Source organism: Cervus canadensis, chromosome 6, assembly GCF_019320065.1.
Source record: "Cervus canadensis isolate Bull #8, Minnesota chromosome 6, ASM1932006v1, whole genome shotgun sequence".
Classification (NCBI taxonomy): Eukaryota; Metazoa; Chordata; class Mammalia; order Artiodactyla; family Cervidae; genus Cervus; species Cervus canadensis.
The window spans coordinates 30,703,070-30,722,381 of NC_057391.1; the positions used below are offsets into that span (position 1 = coordinate 30,703,070).

The 19,312-nt window shown below is 39.7% G+C and overlaps 1 protein-coding gene and 1 non-coding gene across 3 annotated transcripts; both read left to right on the forward strand.

Annotated features, from left to right (window-relative positions):
• Nucleotides 1-5,435: 5,435 nt before the first annotated feature.
• On the forward strand, nucleotides 5,436-18,633 carry TMCO5A (transmembrane and coiled-coil domains 5A). 2 transcript variants are annotated; one of them, XM_043472915.1, is made up of 12 exons: nucleotides 5,436-5,542; nucleotides 5,812-5,857; nucleotides 6,865-7,014; nucleotides 7,428-7,551; nucleotides 8,234-8,284; nucleotides 9,012-9,083; nucleotides 10,453-10,509; nucleotides 10,947-11,006; nucleotides 11,436-11,500; nucleotides 12,939-12,996; nucleotides 14,950-14,990; nucleotides 18,435-18,633. In XM_043472915.1, the coding sequence occupies exons 1-12, from the start codon at nucleotides 5,512-5,514 to the stop codon at nucleotides 18,631-18,633; spliced, it is 954 nt and encodes a 317-aa protein (XP_043328850.1). In that variant the 5' UTR covers nucleotides 5,436-5,511. The 2 variants fall into 2 exon arrangements, with proteins under 2 accessions (XP_043328850.1, XP_043328851.1); XM_043472916.1 differs by lacking the exons at nucleotides 12,939-12,996; nucleotides 14,950-14,990; nucleotides 18,435-18,633 and adding an exon at nucleotides 12,512-12,580.
• On the forward strand, nucleotides 15,334-15,438 carry LOC122444475. Its single transcript, XR_006270302.1, has one exon. It is a non-coding gene; the product is annotated as a small nucleolar RNA U13 (small nucleolar RNA).
• Nucleotides 18,634-19,312: the final 679 nt, after the last annotated feature.

A 19,312-nucleotide genomic window follows, 5' to 3' on the forward strand; every position in this document is an offset into this window, starting at 1 on the left:
GCACAAAGACCCATCAGTTGAAGGGCGATGTGACAGAGGATTCAGGGAGATTGGTTGGCTAATGGACAGGGGAATAAATTCTCCCAGAACGCTCCATGTTCAAACAATTGGAAATGGAGTCACCCTTCAGATCATCTGTATGCCTGTTTCTTTTTTCCATTTTCAATTTATAATAACAATAACGACCTAGACATAGGACATTTCCTGGGCTTTAATGACTGTCTGAGGTTAATGGCCCTCAACTACACCTCAGGCCATCAACCCCTCCCAGCTGGTCATTAATCTCCAGGAAATATCCTGTTTCAGGGTCATTATTGTTTCAATATCAACTATACCTTAAAAGCTTTATGGATTCTGCAAATATACATCACTTGCCAATAGAGGTTATAAAACCTGTTTAGAATTCTGAAATTATCTGGAGTTTGACCTCTCAGAGATGTTTTGTTCAAAACTAAAATTGGCTTAAGAAAACATTCAACTTCAGACTGTGTTTCTAGTCTAAGACAGAAAGAACACAAAGTTAGAGGAATTAAGAAGGGATTATAAAACTACTTTTGCCTGAAAAATTCCATGGACAGAGGAGCCTGGCGGGCTGTCCACGGGGTCTCAAAGAGTCAGACACGACTGAGCCACTGGACATATGCACACACGTAAATCTACATCAGGGAATTCTCCGGCGGTCCAGTGGTTCCCTGGACTCTGTGTTTCCACTGCAAGGAGCATGCGTTTGATCCCTGGTTGGGGAACTAAATCTGACAAGATGAGTGGCGTGGCTTAAAAAAAAACAAAACAAGAAAACTACACCAAATTACAGTGTAAATTTTTTATGAAAGTTTGAATGCTAGTTACCCTGTTTAGGAATCCTCCACTTAATGATCACTTTCTAATTGTAAACTTTTAATTAAAGCTAGAAAAGCAAATTTAAAATAAAATGCAGGGTGATCAGAGACCAAGCGTTGGTTACCTTAAAAGAAATGACTGCACTGAAAACAAAAATGATGCCACTAAGACATGTGTTACACTGGATCAATACTCCATAAGACCAGTTCCATATTATAGCTGAGGAAATACTCTCTTCCTACTGTCCTTTCCCAGGCTTACTGCAGAATGAACCAGAAAATGTTGAGGGATGTGGGCACAGATATGGGAGGCTTTTTTTAATCTTTTAATCCCAGCAAGGTGTTTAATCCCTCTTGTCCTTGTCTTCTCATCTGTAGAATATAAAGCAGTTAACTCATATGCTAATAAATAGGAATTCAAAAAATGGTAAAAAATAGAAGTATATATTTTTAATATTTTGCTTAGACTTGAAAAATATAATAACTACACAAGTGTTCTTTGAATTGCTTTTTTATTGAAGGTGAGAAACAATCTGAATGTTTCATAAATTTGGTCACAAGTAAATGTTTATTGAGTATCTCATCCAAATTGTGTTCCCCTAAAACTCACATGTGGAAACCCTAATTCCTAGTATCTGAGAATGTGGCTTTGTTTATAGATAGGATCTTTAAAGAAGTAATTCATTTAAAATGAGGTCATTAGGGTGGGCCGCAGTCCTCTATGAATTGTGTCCTTATAAGAGGCAGTTAGGACACTGGCACACAGGAGAATGACCATGTGAGGACACAGACAGCACAGCCTTCTGTAAGCCAAGGAAAGAGGCCTCAGGAGGAATCAACTCTGCCAATACCTTGATCAGGACACAGCCTCCAGAACTGTGAGAGAATAAAGTTCTCTTGTTTAAGCCACCTGGTCTGTACTACTTTGTTATATGGAAACCCTAGAAAATACAGAGGAAATACAGGCATTCTCCTGGCCCTCGAGAAGAGACAAATAAATAGTTCAGTGAAAAGGGTACAGTGAAGTAAATTTTGCATCTTATCAACTCAGCAGAATTTTAGGCAGTGATTGAAATGATAATTACAGAGAGTATGTAACAACCTGTGAAAATGTCTATAAAAATATTAAATGAAAAGGCAAAACACCGCAATACAGCTACTCTATGATTACTATAAAAGATGGTTTACTAATAGATAAAAAAAAAATAGAAGAAAACTTGGAAAACCAGAGTTTTTGGTGATGTGAAACTTTGATGAACTTTTCATTTTTTATTTCTTTATTGCTGTTACAATAGCAATGATGCAATAGATTTTAAATATTTAATTTTAATGGTACACTCTCTGTCCTTTTTTTTTTTTTCTTTGCCTTCACGTTTGAGTTGAAGTTTCCACTTTTGAGAAAGTTACTCTGAAAGAAAATTCAAAAATATTTTAGGAACCTAAAGATTATACAGAACACAGAGTTGTATATATCTTTTTGAGTTAGTATTTTTGTTTCCTTCAGATAAATATCCAGAAGTGGAATTGCTAGATCATATGGTAGTTCTATTAAGTTTCTGAGGAACCTCCATGCCATTTTCCATAGTGGCTGCACCAATTTACATTCTCACCAACAGTGCACTAGGGTTCCCTTTTCTCTACATCCTCACCAACACTTGTTACTTCTTGTCTTTTTGTTACTAGCCATCCTAACAGGTGTGAGATGGTTATCTCACTATGGTTTTGATTTGCATTTCCCTGATGATTAATGATGTTGAGCATCTTTCCATGTGACTGTTGGGCATCTGTATGCCTCCTTCTTTGGAAAAAATGTTTATTCAGGTTATTCAGATCTTCTGCCCATTTTTTAATTGGATTGTTTGGGAAGGGGGTTGATACAGAGTTGTATAAGTTCTTTGTATATTTTGGATATTAGCCCTGTTAGTGGAAATAGCCACTAAAAGTAAGTAAGGACTTAAGGAAAATAGCATACTTGTTCTGTATTCAAAAAATAATGAATGATCTGAAATGGGATTCTAGAGCCTTGTCTTGAGCTTCAAAACCAAGCTCATTTATAAAAAATATCCAAAGATTTTGCCACAGTAAAAGTGAAGACAAGTGAGGTGAACAGAAGGAAAAGCTCTCCATCCTGTGAGGCAGCAGGAAGGGCCAGGGAGAGCCCGGGCAGCTCCATCCAGGACTGTCAGGCAGCGGGTCAGACTCCCTGTGGCAGAAGGGCGAGACCCAGCACACACAGCCTGAGTGCCCGGAATGGAAAAGAGCACGTGTTTTCGCAACAGACTTTCCCACAAAGGCCACTGCATTTCTGACAGCAATGCAGCAAACCTGACGTGTCTCTCAGCAGCTCTCCGCACGGGGCAAGGCACAGCACAGCAACGTTAGCAAGGTGATAACTGCCGCCCCAAAGCTGCACGAGGCATTAATCAAGCCACCTCCTGAAGAGCAAGAAGGATTATATCAAGGACCTTAATTTGCCCCCAAGGCCCTGTTTTTACCTTGATTTAGCAGTTCTCCCTATAGCAATCTGTTGTCCTCATCCCACACAGGCCCCAAGCTTGGGGTTCTGTTGCTCCTACAGGCTTGCCTTTGGTAGCCCCTCAAGGAGAAAAGCTCCCCAGGAAGGACATAGAGCTTTATTTTTATCTCAGTCAAAGTCCCTATCCAATCCATTAATAGTTACAATAACCTTGGTCCAGGGCATTTCCTGGAGAAGCCATAACTAGCTGGGGTTAATGAACTCTCTCTACCATTAATTCCTGGGAGAGGCCATTGGCCTGAATTGTTACTTAATTACTCTTCTGTGTACAGCTTCATAAAGCAACGGAATGCCTTTTTTCAGGAAGAAGGGAGATGGTAATGGGGGTCATCAGAGGCCATTAATTTTACAAATAGTTTATTAGAAACTACAGTATGTTAAGAAGTCACTCTGGCCCACAAATCAACTCAATGCAGTCCTTGTTAAGTCGAGATCCAAAACTTCCTAGGTTTCCATGATTCACACACACAAAGTTACAAATGGTGCAGAATCTGGTCAAAAAGTACATACCCAGGTATGCAGAAGTATATTCTTTATATTCTGCAAATGATCTTATCTTCCCCTTTAGCTCTGACTTCTTAAGTTGGCAGAAAAGACTCAATGGGACCAATTCAAGATACCATAGACTTTTCCTAGTTAAAAATCTCTTTCAGGTAATTTCTCAGTCTGGGGAGATTCTCCTTCTCTAGAGCTCTCCTCTTTCCCTGGAGAGTGGCAGGTGCAGGGGAAAGCTGTGTATCCTTGAGGTGGACTGAAGGAGGAGCTTTGGGTCTTCATACCTCTGCTTGTTGCTCCTAGGTCTGCTGGCCTTTCAGGATGCATGCTGGCCCATGCTCCTGATGACCATGACCTTTACTATTGCCCATGTGGGGTCTCTGGGTTCTGTGTCCACTCCAGCACAACCTAAGGTCTCCCATTCACTAGCCCTCTTAATGCAGCTACATCCACACTTCCAGGTCTGGGGGTGCTCAGCTGCACCACCCTGTTTCCAACTGTAACAGCTTCCCTCCCACACACATAAACACACTACATCTCCTCTTATCCCCTTCACCCATTTATGTTTCCTTCCAGCACTTTTCTCTTTTGTCATACCAAATAAAATTAATTTGCTCATTTATTTTGTTGTTTGTGTTATTACTACCCCCCACACACACCCCTCCTAGAACAGCAGTCCCCAAAACTTCTGATACCAGGAACCAGTTTCGTGGAAGACAATTTTTCTACGGACAAGGGTGGGGCAAATGGTTTCAGGATGATTCAAGGCATTACATTTATTGTACACTTTATTCCTATTACTGTTACATCAGCTCTACCTCAGATCGTCAGGCATTACATCCCAGAGTTGGGGACCCCTGCCCTAGAAGGTAAACTCCATGAGGGCAAGTGTCTTGACTGTTTAGTGTACTCTGTCTAATGCTTAGAACAGTGCCTGGACTACTAAGGGGCTCAGTGTTTGTCAAATGAACGAGTAGTTAGTTGGCTACATGATGGGATTAGACTGCTGGCCTTAGGCCTCAGACTTTCTATATCAGCTACACTTGGGCAGTGAGAGAGCACAACCTGCCAGAGAAGTAAAAAACAGGGGCTACCCCCTTCATACAGCCCAGAAATCAGATCCATTCAACTACTGCTGCCAAAGGGAAGACATGACCATGAAACACACACCCAGCTAGGCTCTGCAGTCTCCAGAGGTGGTGAGAAACCGTTGCCACCCAACCCACTGTGACATGCTGCTCCGCCCTCCCCATGTCAACAGCAGAGTCATGAAGGTTCTGAGAATCTATTGCACAGTTCCACTGGGGAAAGATTTGATGCTTCAGCAGCTAACTGCCTAGGGCAGAATCAGGAAGACCATACACATCAGAAGGGAGGTGGAGTTTATGGAAGAAATGGAGATAAAGGGGAAACCAAGGAGGCACAGCAAGCCAAATTACTTACTTCTGCTTGGTTTTTCTGAAACCTATTTAATACTAAGATCTTAATATCTGGAGATTCTTATAGATGCCAGGCTAGAGAGCACAGAGATTACTTTTCGGAGAAGTTATACACCTACACCCATGTCCATGACCTCTTTAGGAAAGCAACTGGGCCTGGATCAGAAAGGGACTTAAGAACAACTGATAACTATTGATTCTTATGGCAGCATATGAATTCCAAAGGATCTTGTGTAGGTGAACTATCTCCGAATACATCTGCTAGCAGGATATATGCTAAAATATCCAGTACATACTGTATCCTCACTGCATCCTTACTGAGGCATAATCAGGTCATGAGTAGAAAACCAAAAGGCTGAATTTTGTCATGGCCAAAACATGAAGTTGGTGGGAAGAAACCAGTTAATTTTGTTTCTGTATTTGGGGGCTCTAAGCTGGTTACCCTATTTCATAAATGGACCCATTTCCCCAATTCATTAGATACATCTCTGTGATATTTTAGGGAAATCTACAATGGAAGAACAAAAGGAAGATCAGCTAGATTATGAGTAAGTAATTCTAATTACACAAAGCCACATCCAAGGACCAAGGTATGAGGAAGGCCCGCTGCTGATGTCTTGCTTCATGTCCCAGTTTTCCTCTCCCTCCCCATCTACTATCTATCCATCCCCCACTGCATTCAGCCCCAAGCGCTTTGTGCCCTCCTGAAGGGACAGCTTTTATAAGTTTTCCCTTCTAAGTGATAGCTATTTTAAAGTCCTTCCAAGGTAGGACTTCCTTTTCCAAAATCATCCCTCATTCTTACTCAAAAATCTCTCTGCCTCACTAACTTATTTATGGCTAATTATTTAAAAAGCCAACTACTTAATTGATACAAGAAAAAGAAAAGTTTACTAAGAGCTTCCCATGTGCCAGCTACCCTTTCTAGACCACACTAGTGTTAACCTTTATTTTATTCAAATTTACTTCAAAAAGATGTTTGCATTCTTAAAAGCGTATGCATGGTTCACATCCGTTAACTTAATGGAGTGACTGTCATGGTACATTTTTCAAGCTTTGTAGTAGGCACTGGAGCAGAAGTTTTGAGATAAGGAGGAAGGGAAAGACTAAAGCTGTCCCTGCCAGTGGAAATCACTTGTGCCTCTGCATGAGGCTGGACCCAATCATTAGGAATGTGCCAGCTACCTGGATAAAAGTACTTAACAAAAGTGGATTGCATGAGCAGATTCTGTGGACAATTTGTCTGAGAAACCAGTGCAGAGGGCTGTTTAAGGAAGCAAGACTTCTGGAACCAAAGTAGAGGTGCACTAGTATATCAAGCACTTTGGCTGAGAAAGCCGGGAAAAACCTCCCTTGCTAACCAAGTTGAGACTTACTGAAACAAATTGTAGAGCATGATTAAGAAATATAATTTCCTAAGAATGAAAATGGAAAGCTATGTTCCCAGAAATAGCCAGGTTAATGAATTTAACACCTTTTAGATATGCCCTTTAGTCCAAAGATTACTGACCTTAAAATAACTGGCCCTTGTTCATTTTGGGGACTGAGTCTACAGGTCAGAGAAAGTGGAAATCTTAAGATTGGCCCAGTCAAAGAAAAACATTAACAGTTTGAATATGGACCTTGAAAGGGATATGCAGAGAATAGATGAAGCAAATCAGGACCTTCTTGTCAAAATCCACGAGAAAGAAGATGAGATTCAGAGGTGAGTGTTGGGGTTCCATGTGGAAAGTACTCAGTCCAGAGGATGGGATGGGAAAAAAGGGACAAAACTGAATTTTCCAGTTTGTTCTAGATATCTAAATCTTATACAGCAAAGTTTCTCCTTCATTCTTCGGCATTTCTCTACAGCTCAAACCTACAGCAAGTTTCAAGGAGGTTCCTAAAAAATTGGGTGATATTTACCTGAGTTGAAAGAACATTGAGGTATTTGATTTGGGAATTAGAGGAATCTTACTTTTCCTGCCTTGAAAGTGATTCTGAGAATCTAAGAATCCAGGAGAGAAGGGTTTCCAACTTGAGGTTCATATTTACGGTCACTGAGGTACCCTTGAAACTGATATATGTGTTTTATCAGTTCTGAAACTGAGTTCCTCACAGTGTGTGCTTGGCATCCAGGTTGGAAAATGAGATCACTCAGACCAGGGACCTGGCAGAGGATGAGGAGTGGGAGAAGGAGAACAGCGCCACGATGGAAAGGGAAAGAGCCTTGCAGGAGGTGGAAGAAGAAACTGCCAGACTGGTAAGCAAGAGACTGGGAAGTGCTGTTTCACAGGTTACATTCATTATCCTGTCTCTCATCAACCATGAGATAAGCTGCTGCTGTTGTTGAGTTGCTCAGTCATGTCTGATTCTTTTTGACTCCATGAACTGCAGCACACCGGGCTTCCCTGCCCTTCACTATCTCCAGGAGTTTGCTCAAACTCATGTCCATTGAGTTGGTGATGCCATCCAACCATCTCATTCTCTGTCGCCCCCTACTCCCCTTACCCTTAACCTTTCCCAGCGTCAAGGTCTTTTCCAATGAGTCAGTTCTTAACCTCAGGTGGCCACAGTATTGGAGCTTCAGTTTCACCGTCAGTCCTTCCAAAGAATGAGATAGTCTCTCCTTTTTACATACAATGTGTAGTCAACTTAAAAGTTGTGGCAGGATGTGACCATCCATGGAAAGGAATGTGTGGAGGTTAGGTTTTCTTTGGTAATATTTAGTACTGGAAAGCCCTGTGTGTGGGCATCTCTGTTCCTGGTAAGTTGGCAGGTATGTATTGAGATCAAACCACAGATTCCTAACCTGACATTATGCAGTAAGACAGAGTTCCTGCAGGAAAAATCACTGGAGTAAAATGGAGAACAATCAACTGAAAAAAAAAAAAAGATGATGATATGCACACACCCACTTACACTCTGCTTTTTTCTCTCAACAGGAAAGGAAGAATGAGACCCTGGTCCACAACATAGCAGAACTTGAAAGAAAGGTGGGATAGGGCTCTTGTGTTCCCCAGTGTTCCCGCTGCATCCACAGTCATCAGAGAGGCAAGGGAACAAAAGTGATCATAGGGGATTCCACGTGTCAGACCAGCCTGTGCTGGGGTGGGAACTACTCTCCTGAAACTTAGCCCAATAACATAGATAAATTCCACCGATCTTCCCTACAAGTATCAGATGAAAGAAATGGGTGGGGTATTCAGGATATTCAGTGATACAGTGGGTTCTTCATTGTGTTATAAGGAAAAGGATTCCAATAGACATTCTGGAAGTGATTGGCTGGCAACTTTGTAGTGAGAATTAATTTTACTTTCAACATAGACTTTTAAAAACACTTAATTCTTAAGGATTCCCTTTTCTTCATCGAGACATTCCCTTTATCTTAACTCCTGCTCAGAATACAGTGGGCTCCCTATGTTTACCGCGCTTTCTGACCCAGGTCTGCAGCCCTTAGTAACCCAGCATGGATTAGGAGTTTGGAAAAGTACCCCTGTCTTGAGCAGATCTAGCTTTGATGACCAAGACTAGTGAGAAGAAATTGGAGGCAGAATAAAAATGTTTTCAAGGGCACCAAGTATCCACCAAGGGACCATCTCCTGACAGCTTTTATCAAGGCCAAATTACCAGCCCACACACACCAGAGAATGTCTTTGTCTTTTTTTGTTTTTTTGGATGTATTTTTTATTTGCAATTGAATTTTTTTATTTGAAACTGTAGCTTACAAGGAAATCTCAAAAGGCAACAAAGTGTGAACAAGACAACGTAAAGGGAACCCCAGAAGAGTCAAAGGTAAGTTGAAAAGCAATCTTGAATGGGTTTGGACTATGTGAACAGGAAACAAGCCTTCAAGTTGAAACAACTGTCAAAGTTGAGATAAATTCTTTATAGTTTTACCCATGTCAGGCATAAGCCTGGACCATTGAGTGCTGAATTTTCCTCTGCTCTTAGTCAGGAATTTTGCTCTGAAGCCATATATTTTGTTCTTTCTTCCATGAGGAAGAGCAGAAACACAAATACATATGTTACACTGGAGGCAGCTGAAGTCTCTAATTTAAATCCTGGCCCCAGTACTTAGTGTGGTATATGAAGGGCAATTTAATCAGTCCCTCCCAACCGCAGTTTGAAAATTGAGTGAAATTGTATATATAAACTAATCTTTCCCTTTTTTGGACAGCTAAAACCTGAAATCCCATAATTTTAAAGTGACTATTTAATAGTCTGGCTAAGGTATGTGTATGAATTCATAGAGACAGAGCTAGGATCTGTAAATCTACTGTATGCTGGGAAATTTACATATCCCATCATGGGATCCAGTCTAGGAAAAGAAATCACTAAATTGGTCATACAAGTATCTAGTGAGTTTTACCTAAGTAAGGTGATTATATGCGTGCTAAGTCGCTTCAGTTGTGTCCGACTCTTTGAGACCCTATGGACAGCCACATAACTTCCTCATCCACACCAAAGTTCACGGTCTTGGCCCTTGTTATAACCTCTGCATGGAACATATTTCCTCCAGATCTCCATTTGGCTAATATTTTCATTTAGACTTCAACTCAAGTATCATCCGAGAGACCTTCATAAACCACCCATAATCGCTCTTACTCCATCACTCACTCTCAGCACTCTTCTGTGTTTTTATTTCTCTCACAGCACTTATCATTATCATGTTGACTTGTTATGTCCCCCACATAGAATGCCAACTCTGCGAGGCAGAGAGCCTGTCAGTCCTGCTCATCACTGTACCCTCAGTACTCCCCTCGCCCTTTCCCTGTCATTCCAGTAGAGTGGCGGATATAAAATGGCTTTCATCAAATATTCAAGGAAGGAAAAGAGGAATACAGGGGGGAAGAAAGGACTGAGTAATGAATATATAAATGCAAAGGGGACAGTGACATTTTCAAGAGTGTATTTTCTAAGAGAAATAGCTAAGGAAGAAGGAAGCTAAGAATTGAAGTTTAAGAGCGAAGGGAGCACTGATAGATGCTCAGTGCATTCACCAGGCAGCCGCACAGGATGGTTTGACTGCTCTCCATCAAAGAGATATCTGAAATGTGCCTGACGCACTTCAACCACCTGTGAGATAAACTTCGTGATAACATTTCAGAATGAAATTCTGCTTTTGCCTTGCTGAGTTACCAGCCTCTTTTCCTGTCTATAGGTTAAGTTACAACAACTGGAAGCCTCCTGTGCAGACCAAGAGAAGGAACTGGCCAAGGTAACCACAAACATCAATGTTACTTCTCCCATAGGAAGGGAAATGTGATTCTTGGTCCGGCAATCTAACACATTCTTCAAATGACTGAGTTATAATAATGTTCTACTTCCAAAACTACATGGGATCAGGAGGCTAAGAAGGAAAGGAGGATGAATATAGTATTCTAGGTTACCTTCTATTTAACATTTTTATAGGATACACTCCATAATGTCTATTTTCCACTAATTAGTATCTATTCTTCTCCCAACTATCCCCAAATAATCTCCATGGGACTATAAAGTATATCCTCAGAAAATTAGTTTATATGTACAAAAAACATATTTAGAAAAACTAGAAGCCTACATTTAGGGTCTTGTACACAGGAGGAAACAAGTATACTATTGTTCTTATAGAAATTTCCTGAGAAAATTTAAGACTAATAAATTTTGGCTTCCCAGGTAATAGAAGACTATGCATTTGTGGCCCAGCTCTGTGAAGATCAAGCTCTCTGCATAAAGGTACAGCCTCTCAGTAAAGAGATAGCAAAGGGTTTGTTCGGGTACACGGCGAAATGGAAATAGGTTTTTCAGAGAAGACCATCTGGAATAATTTTAACTCTTCAAGGTGTCACTCCAAAGGGACTTTAGAGTCCTTGACACTCCATCACCAATATCATTCTTTTACTTCCCTGGTCTCCCAGCCCCTAGTGCCTTTAACTTAATGATGAGCACTTTTCCTATTTATAATCCCAATTATTCCCAGGGGCCTGTCCAATGGTGAAATGTAGTGAGAGATCAGTAATGGTGGAGTGAAGGCTAGGAAGGAGGAAAAGTGGCAGTGGGAATATCAAACATCTATGTTACAATGTAATAATGTGTGTTTATTACCATTAGGAAAAGCACAGGGCTTTAATTAGTAACTGTGCTTTCCTTTATTTCTCTTTGAAGAAGTACCAGGAAACTTTGAAGAAAATACAAGAAGAACTAGAAACTCGATTCCTTGAGAGAGAAGTGTGAGCTTTGGCAAACAAAGGAACATCCTGGTTTTAGTGGTAACTCCATCTCAGCCTGGGTCAGAGCAAACATCTCTCTGACTAATTCCAATTTGGAATTGCATGAGCCCTGACACCACATATCTTCCCCCTCCATAGTGATCAGGTCAACTCCCCCTACACTACACCAACTTTATTTTTTTTTTTTTAAGGCAAGATAAATGAATTCATATACTGTTACTGTATAAATACACAATTTCTTAAAACAGCACCATTTTCAAGTGTATACACAATATGATTACAGTAAACCAAATTAAAATGCAGGTCCTTTTCCCAGCTTTCTTAAAAGAATCTAGAAATGCATCTCCCTTCCTAACTTTATCATATTACCAATTATTTGGGTTTATATTAAGGCCAGGAACGTGTGCCTTAAAAAGGGCTAGCGGTCAGGCACCTTGACAAGCAGAGCATGCCTTATATTTCACAGAAAAGGGCTTATAATTTATACCATCCTCACTTACCTCAAATATACAGAAATTATAAACCATATGGGATAGGTATGACATTAACCTCCAGACACCCGCTAAGGCTATCATATCATGAAACTCAAACTGTATACTATTATACTATATTAAACATAAATAAAAGAAAAGCCTCCCCCCAAAAAAGACTCCTTAAGTTTCTCAAAAGAGTTTAACTCTTTTGTGGTTGTCGTTTAGTTGTTAAGTTGTGTCCAACTCTTTTGAGATTCTATAGACTGTAGCCCTCCAGGTTCCTCTGTTCATGGGATTTCCCAGGCAAGAATACTGAAGTGGATTTCCATTTCCTCCTCCAGGGGGTCTTCCCAGCCCAGGGATCGAATCTGGTCTTCTGCATTGGCAGGCAGATTCTTAACCACTGAGCTCCCTGGGAGACACTTAAATTCTTCAGTTTAAATCAAAAACTTCACTTCAATTTCTTGACCCTCTTTAGAAGTTAAATCTTAACTCAGTCAAGAAGTATCTCTATTTATTAAATATTTTGGAATCTTAGGATGAAGAGAAAGAGACCCAAACTGCATAAAGCCTCTAAATAAGCAGGCACACACGGTGACCTGGTGTCCAAGGCACCGGGACCTGGAGGCTCTCACCCTTAAAGGACACCTTCAAGTCTCCCAAAATCCTTCCTGAGTACTAGGTATGGCTTGACTGCTAAGCTAAGTTTCTAAACCAAGACTATTCAACAAAAATTTATATGCTATCTATTAAGTATCCACTAAGCCATTTACTGAGTACTTGAAAAACAGGTAATATGACTGAGGAAATTATTTTTTAATTAATTTAAATATCTGCATGTAGCAAATGGCTACAATAGTGGACAACATAGCATTAGAATATAAAACTATTTTAAAATAACCACCATAGAGTATGAATCTCCGTGTGTACTTTATCCAATCTCTGTCTTGGTTCTTTTCCCCCAGGTCAAAAGTTATGTGCATGAACTCCACAAGCAAAGAGTGTAACAGCCAAAATAACAAGGCAAGTACCCACTCCATCTTCAGCATCACTGCCTTTCAAAGGAGTTTCTAAAATTACTATAAGCCACCAAACATCTATCAATCTTCCCATATGCATTTTCCAAGAACAGTACTAGATGTAATTTCAAAGCATTCCAACCTTAAACCAAGAGGACACTAGGAACAACGGTTTTCCCTCCTACAGCCATGTAAATGATGTGTTCTCAAAGAAACCAGTCCAAGAGCAGAGAGAGTTTAGAATGGAAGCAAGAAGGAACAGTAACTGAGGGTGCACTCTATGGAGAAAAGGCCAATGTATACCCACTGCTCTGCACCAGTCACAGCACTCTTTCCTGATGATCCCAGCATGGTCCGGGATCTTTCACTGCACAGAATGCTAAGGGCATCTATTACCATCTAACAAGAGTTGGCCTATGAGTTAAAACATAGCAAGCGATTGTCTCTTTATGATACACCTTCCATGTCTGTACAGCTTTAACATCATGATGCTACCAGCACATATGCAAAGGTCTGAAGGAAACAGATATGGACATAGAGCACCAGACCTCTGGGCCTGCTTGGTATCTTATGGCAGCAAACATAGATAAATCTTACTGGACTTGAGTTGTAATTTATACTTCCTTAGAACCAAGCCTGACATTCATCAGGAATTTTATATTGTTGAGATATACAGTCTTTATAATCATAGAAAGGAGAAGTCATCTCTTCTTTAAAAGCAAATATCGACAATTGACTATCCTTGAAGTCCTCCAGATGTCTGAATATTTATTAGACTGTATGACTGTAGTTCTCACTGTTCTGAACAGGTTATTCTGGTCCCAAGCTTATGTACTCCATTCAGCAAGACAAACTCCTGAAATAACTGAAGTCCACCTCTCTAGAACCAAGCTTGGCATGTTCCCCAATGCGTCCCATCGTCTAATCCCAGTGGCTCATTAAATCATTCCTTCTGGCCACTTATCAGAGAAACAATAGGGTTGTCTTCATCAGGATTATGAGAGTACCATGAGATGGTTCAATGACCTATGAGGTTTGAGCAATCCCTGTGGAGAGGCTACCTGAGCAGGTGACCAGCTAGCATGCCACTTAATCTCACTCAAGCTGTAGAATCGACTTTGTAACCCAGAAAGCTACCTTCTAATTCCAATTCAGCAAGCCTATTTCCACAGTTTTAAAATGTGATCATAATTCCTCTTCCTTTTTATCTCACAAAGAAGTTAAAAGGAAAATAACTGAGAAAACATTTGGAAAAGAAATGTCATAGAAATCCAGAGTATATCTTCATCTTTACATTTTTATAGCTTTCAAATTTTATCTCTTAGAATATGTTTGTGTGGTTTGTATAGCCTATAAACTTCTCTAAGGGTCAGTGGCTAATCCAAAGGTAAGGGTATAGTTGAGACAGCCCAGAAAGTGGACTCAGAGGACCTGGGATCCAGGCCTGGTCCTGCCACTTACTAGCTGTATGACCTTCCCTTTCTATGTCTTCTTTCTTTACTATCAGAATATAAAAAGGTGATGCAGTTACATATATATGTGTATGTGTATGTATATATATATATGGGTATCCCCAGGTGGCTCAGTGGTAAAGAATCCGCCTGCCAATGCAGGAGACATGAAATCAACCCCTGGGTCTGGAAGATCCCCTGGAGGAGGACATGGCAACCCATTCCCGTATCCTTGCCTGAAAAATCCCATAGACAGAGAGATTGGCGGGCTGCAGTCTATGGGGTCGCAAACAGTCCGACATGACTGAAGGACTGAGCGCACACACACACATCCATATATACCCACATATATTTGACTTTGAAAACTTCATCTCCTTATGTGTATGAAAAAAATCTGTTAAAATTTTATCTAAAATAACATTTAATTAACAGCTCAATGGATATTATTTGGCAGTGATAATAGCCTCCAGAAATTGTTTATTTATCACTGTCCTTTCCTCTCCTAGGATAACTCTCTCCAAAAGAAGAAAGCAGGGTTCTGTAAAAGGTAAGTAAATATCTTTGAGTAAACTTCCCAGAAAACTAGGAGTTCTACTTAGCTACTCTGGCAGAGAGCAAAGTCTAGACATACAACCACACACACACACATAGAGTCAAGTCAACAATGACTGCATTTCTCAGTCAATGCTATGACTTCCTTGTCTGAAGGTGATTACTAATCTCAACTTTCCAGTATTAGAAGCTAGTGGCCTAGCAGTAATTAGAAACAGGAATCTTATTACCTAGAAGAGATGTGGTAAGTCTCTTCTTACTCCTTTTTCCCTTTAACACTTTCAACTAGTTTGATGTGTCTGGTTTTCCAGTAACATCAGTAGATTAGAAATGGGGAGATCCTTCTGTGGTTCATAAGCATGATGATTGGGTTTTTATACTATTGCGTGAGATATGCTTCCCTTAAACTTTGCTACATCAGCATACTACCTCTTAATGTGAAAAATAAAAATAGGGAGAGAATTTCTAAATGCAAGGATACCACTGCCTAACAACAGATAAAAGGGAGAGAAAGTGATTGTGAAAAAGAGATAGCACCTAACAGTATCCAGCACACAATAACTGCTCAAAAATCTTATTAATACAAATAAGAACTCAAAATTCAAACAACTGAGTAGATATCAGCCCTTAGGGAATCACCGTGATTGCAAAGTAAAATTAGTATTGAAGCCCCTTCATTTTTAAGAAAAGGTCAAATTATGTTTAATATGTTTAAGAAGGCATAGAGAAACATAAATTTAAAGTGGTATGAAATGTGAGTTAGAAAGAGTCCCATCAAAATGGTTAACACAAAATTATTAGTGCTTAAAGGCCAGCTCCAATTGTCTGGAAAATTTGCTTAAGAGGGATACTCCTTCATACCAGATAAGTGAAGTAATACATATTCCAATATCCCTAAATACATGTTCCCAAAACAACTAAAAGAATTTTCTCTAGAACTCCTAGGCCACCTTCACCGATAATTCAAAAACCAGTGCCCAGCATGGAATTGCCCATGTGAACTCCTAGGATAAAAATTATCTGCCTTAAAAAAAAAAAAAATTATCTGCCTTAAAGAGAGTTGGTAGCCTAAAGAAAATTTAGTAGCCTAAAGTCCAGCAGATTTACCTTATCACATCGAACTGCAAATGTCTTTCCTCTTGTCCTGATCCACATCCTTGGGACACTGGTATATGTGTGCTGATAAGAAAGCAAGGTTGTTCCTGAGATTGTCCCTAGGCATGTCCTCCCAGAGATGTCATCCCAGGCCCTTCTCATGAATACGGTATCCAACATCAAGGAGAGTGGTGGGAAGAGGACTGCAAACAGCTTTTGATTCTCATTTTGACCAAGATCCTGTACTAGAATGGATCTTATCATCAAGATTAACTCTACAGGAAAACTTCAGAAAACTGGAGGGGAAGGGGCCGTTTTTGACTGGTGAGTGGAATTGGACAGTGAATTTGTCCTGGGGCAGAAAGCAGCCTGCCACAGCTTGATGAGGGTAAGATAGCAAAGGAAACAGGGGAGGTTTGCTCATGTCAATCATATTAAAACCACAAGTGCAGAACAGTTAATCAGTTAAAAAAGGAATCAAGACTACCATAAGGCAATTTACAGAAATGTATTAGGAAATATTAAAGGTAACACAAATGAAAGAAGAGAATACCAAGATCATGGATAGGAGGTCTTAATATCATAAATATATCAATGGTCTCCAAATAATGGATAAAATCAATTCAATTCCAATCAAACTCCCCAAAAGATTTTTCATGAAATTGAATAAAATGATAATAAAATATAGCATATATGGGAGAGTAAAGGGTCAAAAAATGACCTGGGCAATTTTAAAGGAGAGTTAAGGAATGAGAAACATGTCCTTTGAGATATCAAGACTTACTCGGAAGCTACAGTAATTATGATGGCATGGTGTTATCACAGGAATAGAAAAGTCAACCAATGGAATAGAACAAAGAGCTCAGAAACAGTGTACGTACAGAAACTTGATATATGACAGTGATTATATGTCAGAGGGTAAAGAAAGGATTGGTTGTTCAATAAATATGGTGGGGGAAAAATGGTTATCTAAATGAGAAAAAATAAGATTGAATCACTACTATACGGTATAACAAAAATCAAGCCCAGATAAGTTAAAGATGTAAATATCAATTTTTAAAAGCTTATAAAACTCAGTATTAGTCATCTATTGCTACATAACAAATTGCCCCAAAATTCAGTGACTGCAAACAGCAAACATTTTATCAACTCACATTTTCTGTGCGTCAGAAATCTGTGAGCTACTCAGCTGGGTGGTTCTAGTTCAGGGTCTGTTATGAGGATGCAGTTAAGATGTTGGCTGAAATTACAGTCATTAGAAGGCTTGGCTGAGGCCAGAGGATCTATTTCCAAAGGAGCTTACTCACACAGCTGGTTGTTGGCAGGAGGTCTCAGTTCCTCATAACAAGGCCCTCTCCAGCAGGCTGCTCGTGTGTCCTCGCAAACTCACAGCTGGCTTCCTCCTGAAACTAAGGAGGAAGCTGCAATGCTTTTAGTACATAGCCTAAGAAATCACACACTGTCACTTCCACGATATGGTGTTCTTTAGAAGCAAGTCATTCAAGTCTACTCCATGCTCCGATGGAAAGGAAGTTCTCAAAAGGAGGAGTACCAAAGAATTTGTGGACATATTTGTAAACTACCATAAAGATTTAATAGAAAATAGTATCTTTTAGGGCAAGGGGTAGAGAATGACTTTTCAAGCAAGATTCAAAAAGCATTCATTCTAATTAAAGGAAAGGTTGATAAATTAGACTTTATTAAAAATAAATTTTGAAAAAAACAACTTTTGTTCTTCAACACCTTAGAGCAGGTAAAAGTTATAAAATAGAGGGAAAATATTCAAAATAAACACAATGGAAAATGATTGATAACGAGAATATACAAAGTTTTCCTACAAATTAATAAGAAAGGCCCAAATAGCATAGTAGATAAATGGGCAAGAGGAATCACATAAAACCAATAAACATATGGACAAATGTTCAGCACCATCATTCACCAGGGAAATGCAAGCTAAGACCATAGTGATATATTACTTTATACACATTTGATTGGCAAAAGCTTTAAAATCTGATAATACCAGATGTTGAAGAGGTTATGGAGCCACAGAAACACACCCTGCTAATAGAGCATAAATTGGAGCAAAAACAATTTTCCAAAATAAAAACAAACAAAACAAGATACCTTTAAATAGTGATAATGCTGAAAGAGAATTGTGATGGGAGATAATGGTGATGGGAGAGAGAGTAGCTGGCAGACCATATGGGAAGAGATTGCCTTTAAAAGGGGTTGTTAGGAGTAGAGACATCTGAATATCAAAGAATCAGACATGCATTTAGGTATGACTGTTTTATTCCAGGTTTTCTAACCTCTAGTTAACAGTTCCCCGGCTTTCTCTTTCCAGGATTTTTCAATATTTCTTTTTCACCACCCTGTTTTTCATCAGACTGCTGGGCTACTTGTTGTTCCATATAAGTTTTATAAATCCAGATCTCTTTGTCAACATACTGCCCAAGATACTGAGCAGGAACATCTTGTGGAAGCTAAGATGTTTCCTCTTCCCATCTCTCACACTTGAGACAGAGGACATGTTACCCCACTGATCCCCAAGAAATATCCTTGAGCAAAAGAAGACAAGTAGCATCTGAGTCCACAGACTAGGAGACACGGAACTTGTGGAGGGAAGAGGTTTTCTTCAGTTTTTCCCTTGAGGTTTGCCTACTTCATTACCATCCCTCCTTGCACTGTCTTTCCAAGATTAACCTTGTCCAGTAAAGAGCTCTGTCAATGGATTTCTGTGGCTATGTGGAAAAGCTAAATAGAACCAGAGAGTAAACAAAGTAGACAATTTGGGGGAATAATATCATAGATGCTGAACAAAATTAGAGTTGATCAGTTCTTCTGGTGAATCTTAAAAATTTAAGACACTGGATCCTGCAAAGCAGAAGATTGTTCATTACTTATATTAGAACTCTTTGGTTACACACTGCCTTAGTTTAAGTTAATGTATAAATCGATAGCACACAAAAAAAGTATTGCCTCATAGAACTAAAAATCTGGGACTCCAGGCATGGCTGGATCCAGAAGTCTGAAAACAATGTCATTGGAGCTTCACCTCTCTCTCTTCTCATTGAATGGGCATTTTCCATTTAGCAAGAAGATGGTACCAACAGCCTAAGCCTCATATTACCAGAGTTGCATCCTTAGCAGAATGAAAACATCTTTTCTAATAGCTCCAGCAGGAAAGTTCAGATAAATTGACTTAGTTGGGATCAACTGTCT

What these genes read in the sequence shown, in the direction of transcription:
- TMCO5A (XM_043472915.1), top strand. Translation starts at nt 5,512, where the DNA reads ATGGCAGCATATGAATTCCAAAGGATCTTGT. An exon ending in AAGAAGAAACTGCCAGACTG is followed by an intron (nt 7,552 to 8,233) that starts GTAAGCAAGAGA and finishes TTCTCTCAACAG; the next exon opens with GAAAGGAAGAATGAGACCCT. An exon ending in GTAACAGCCAAAATAACAAG is followed by an intron (nt 12,997 to 14,949) that starts GCAAGTACCCAC and finishes TTCCTCTCCTAG; the next exon opens with GATAACTCTCTCCAAAAGAA.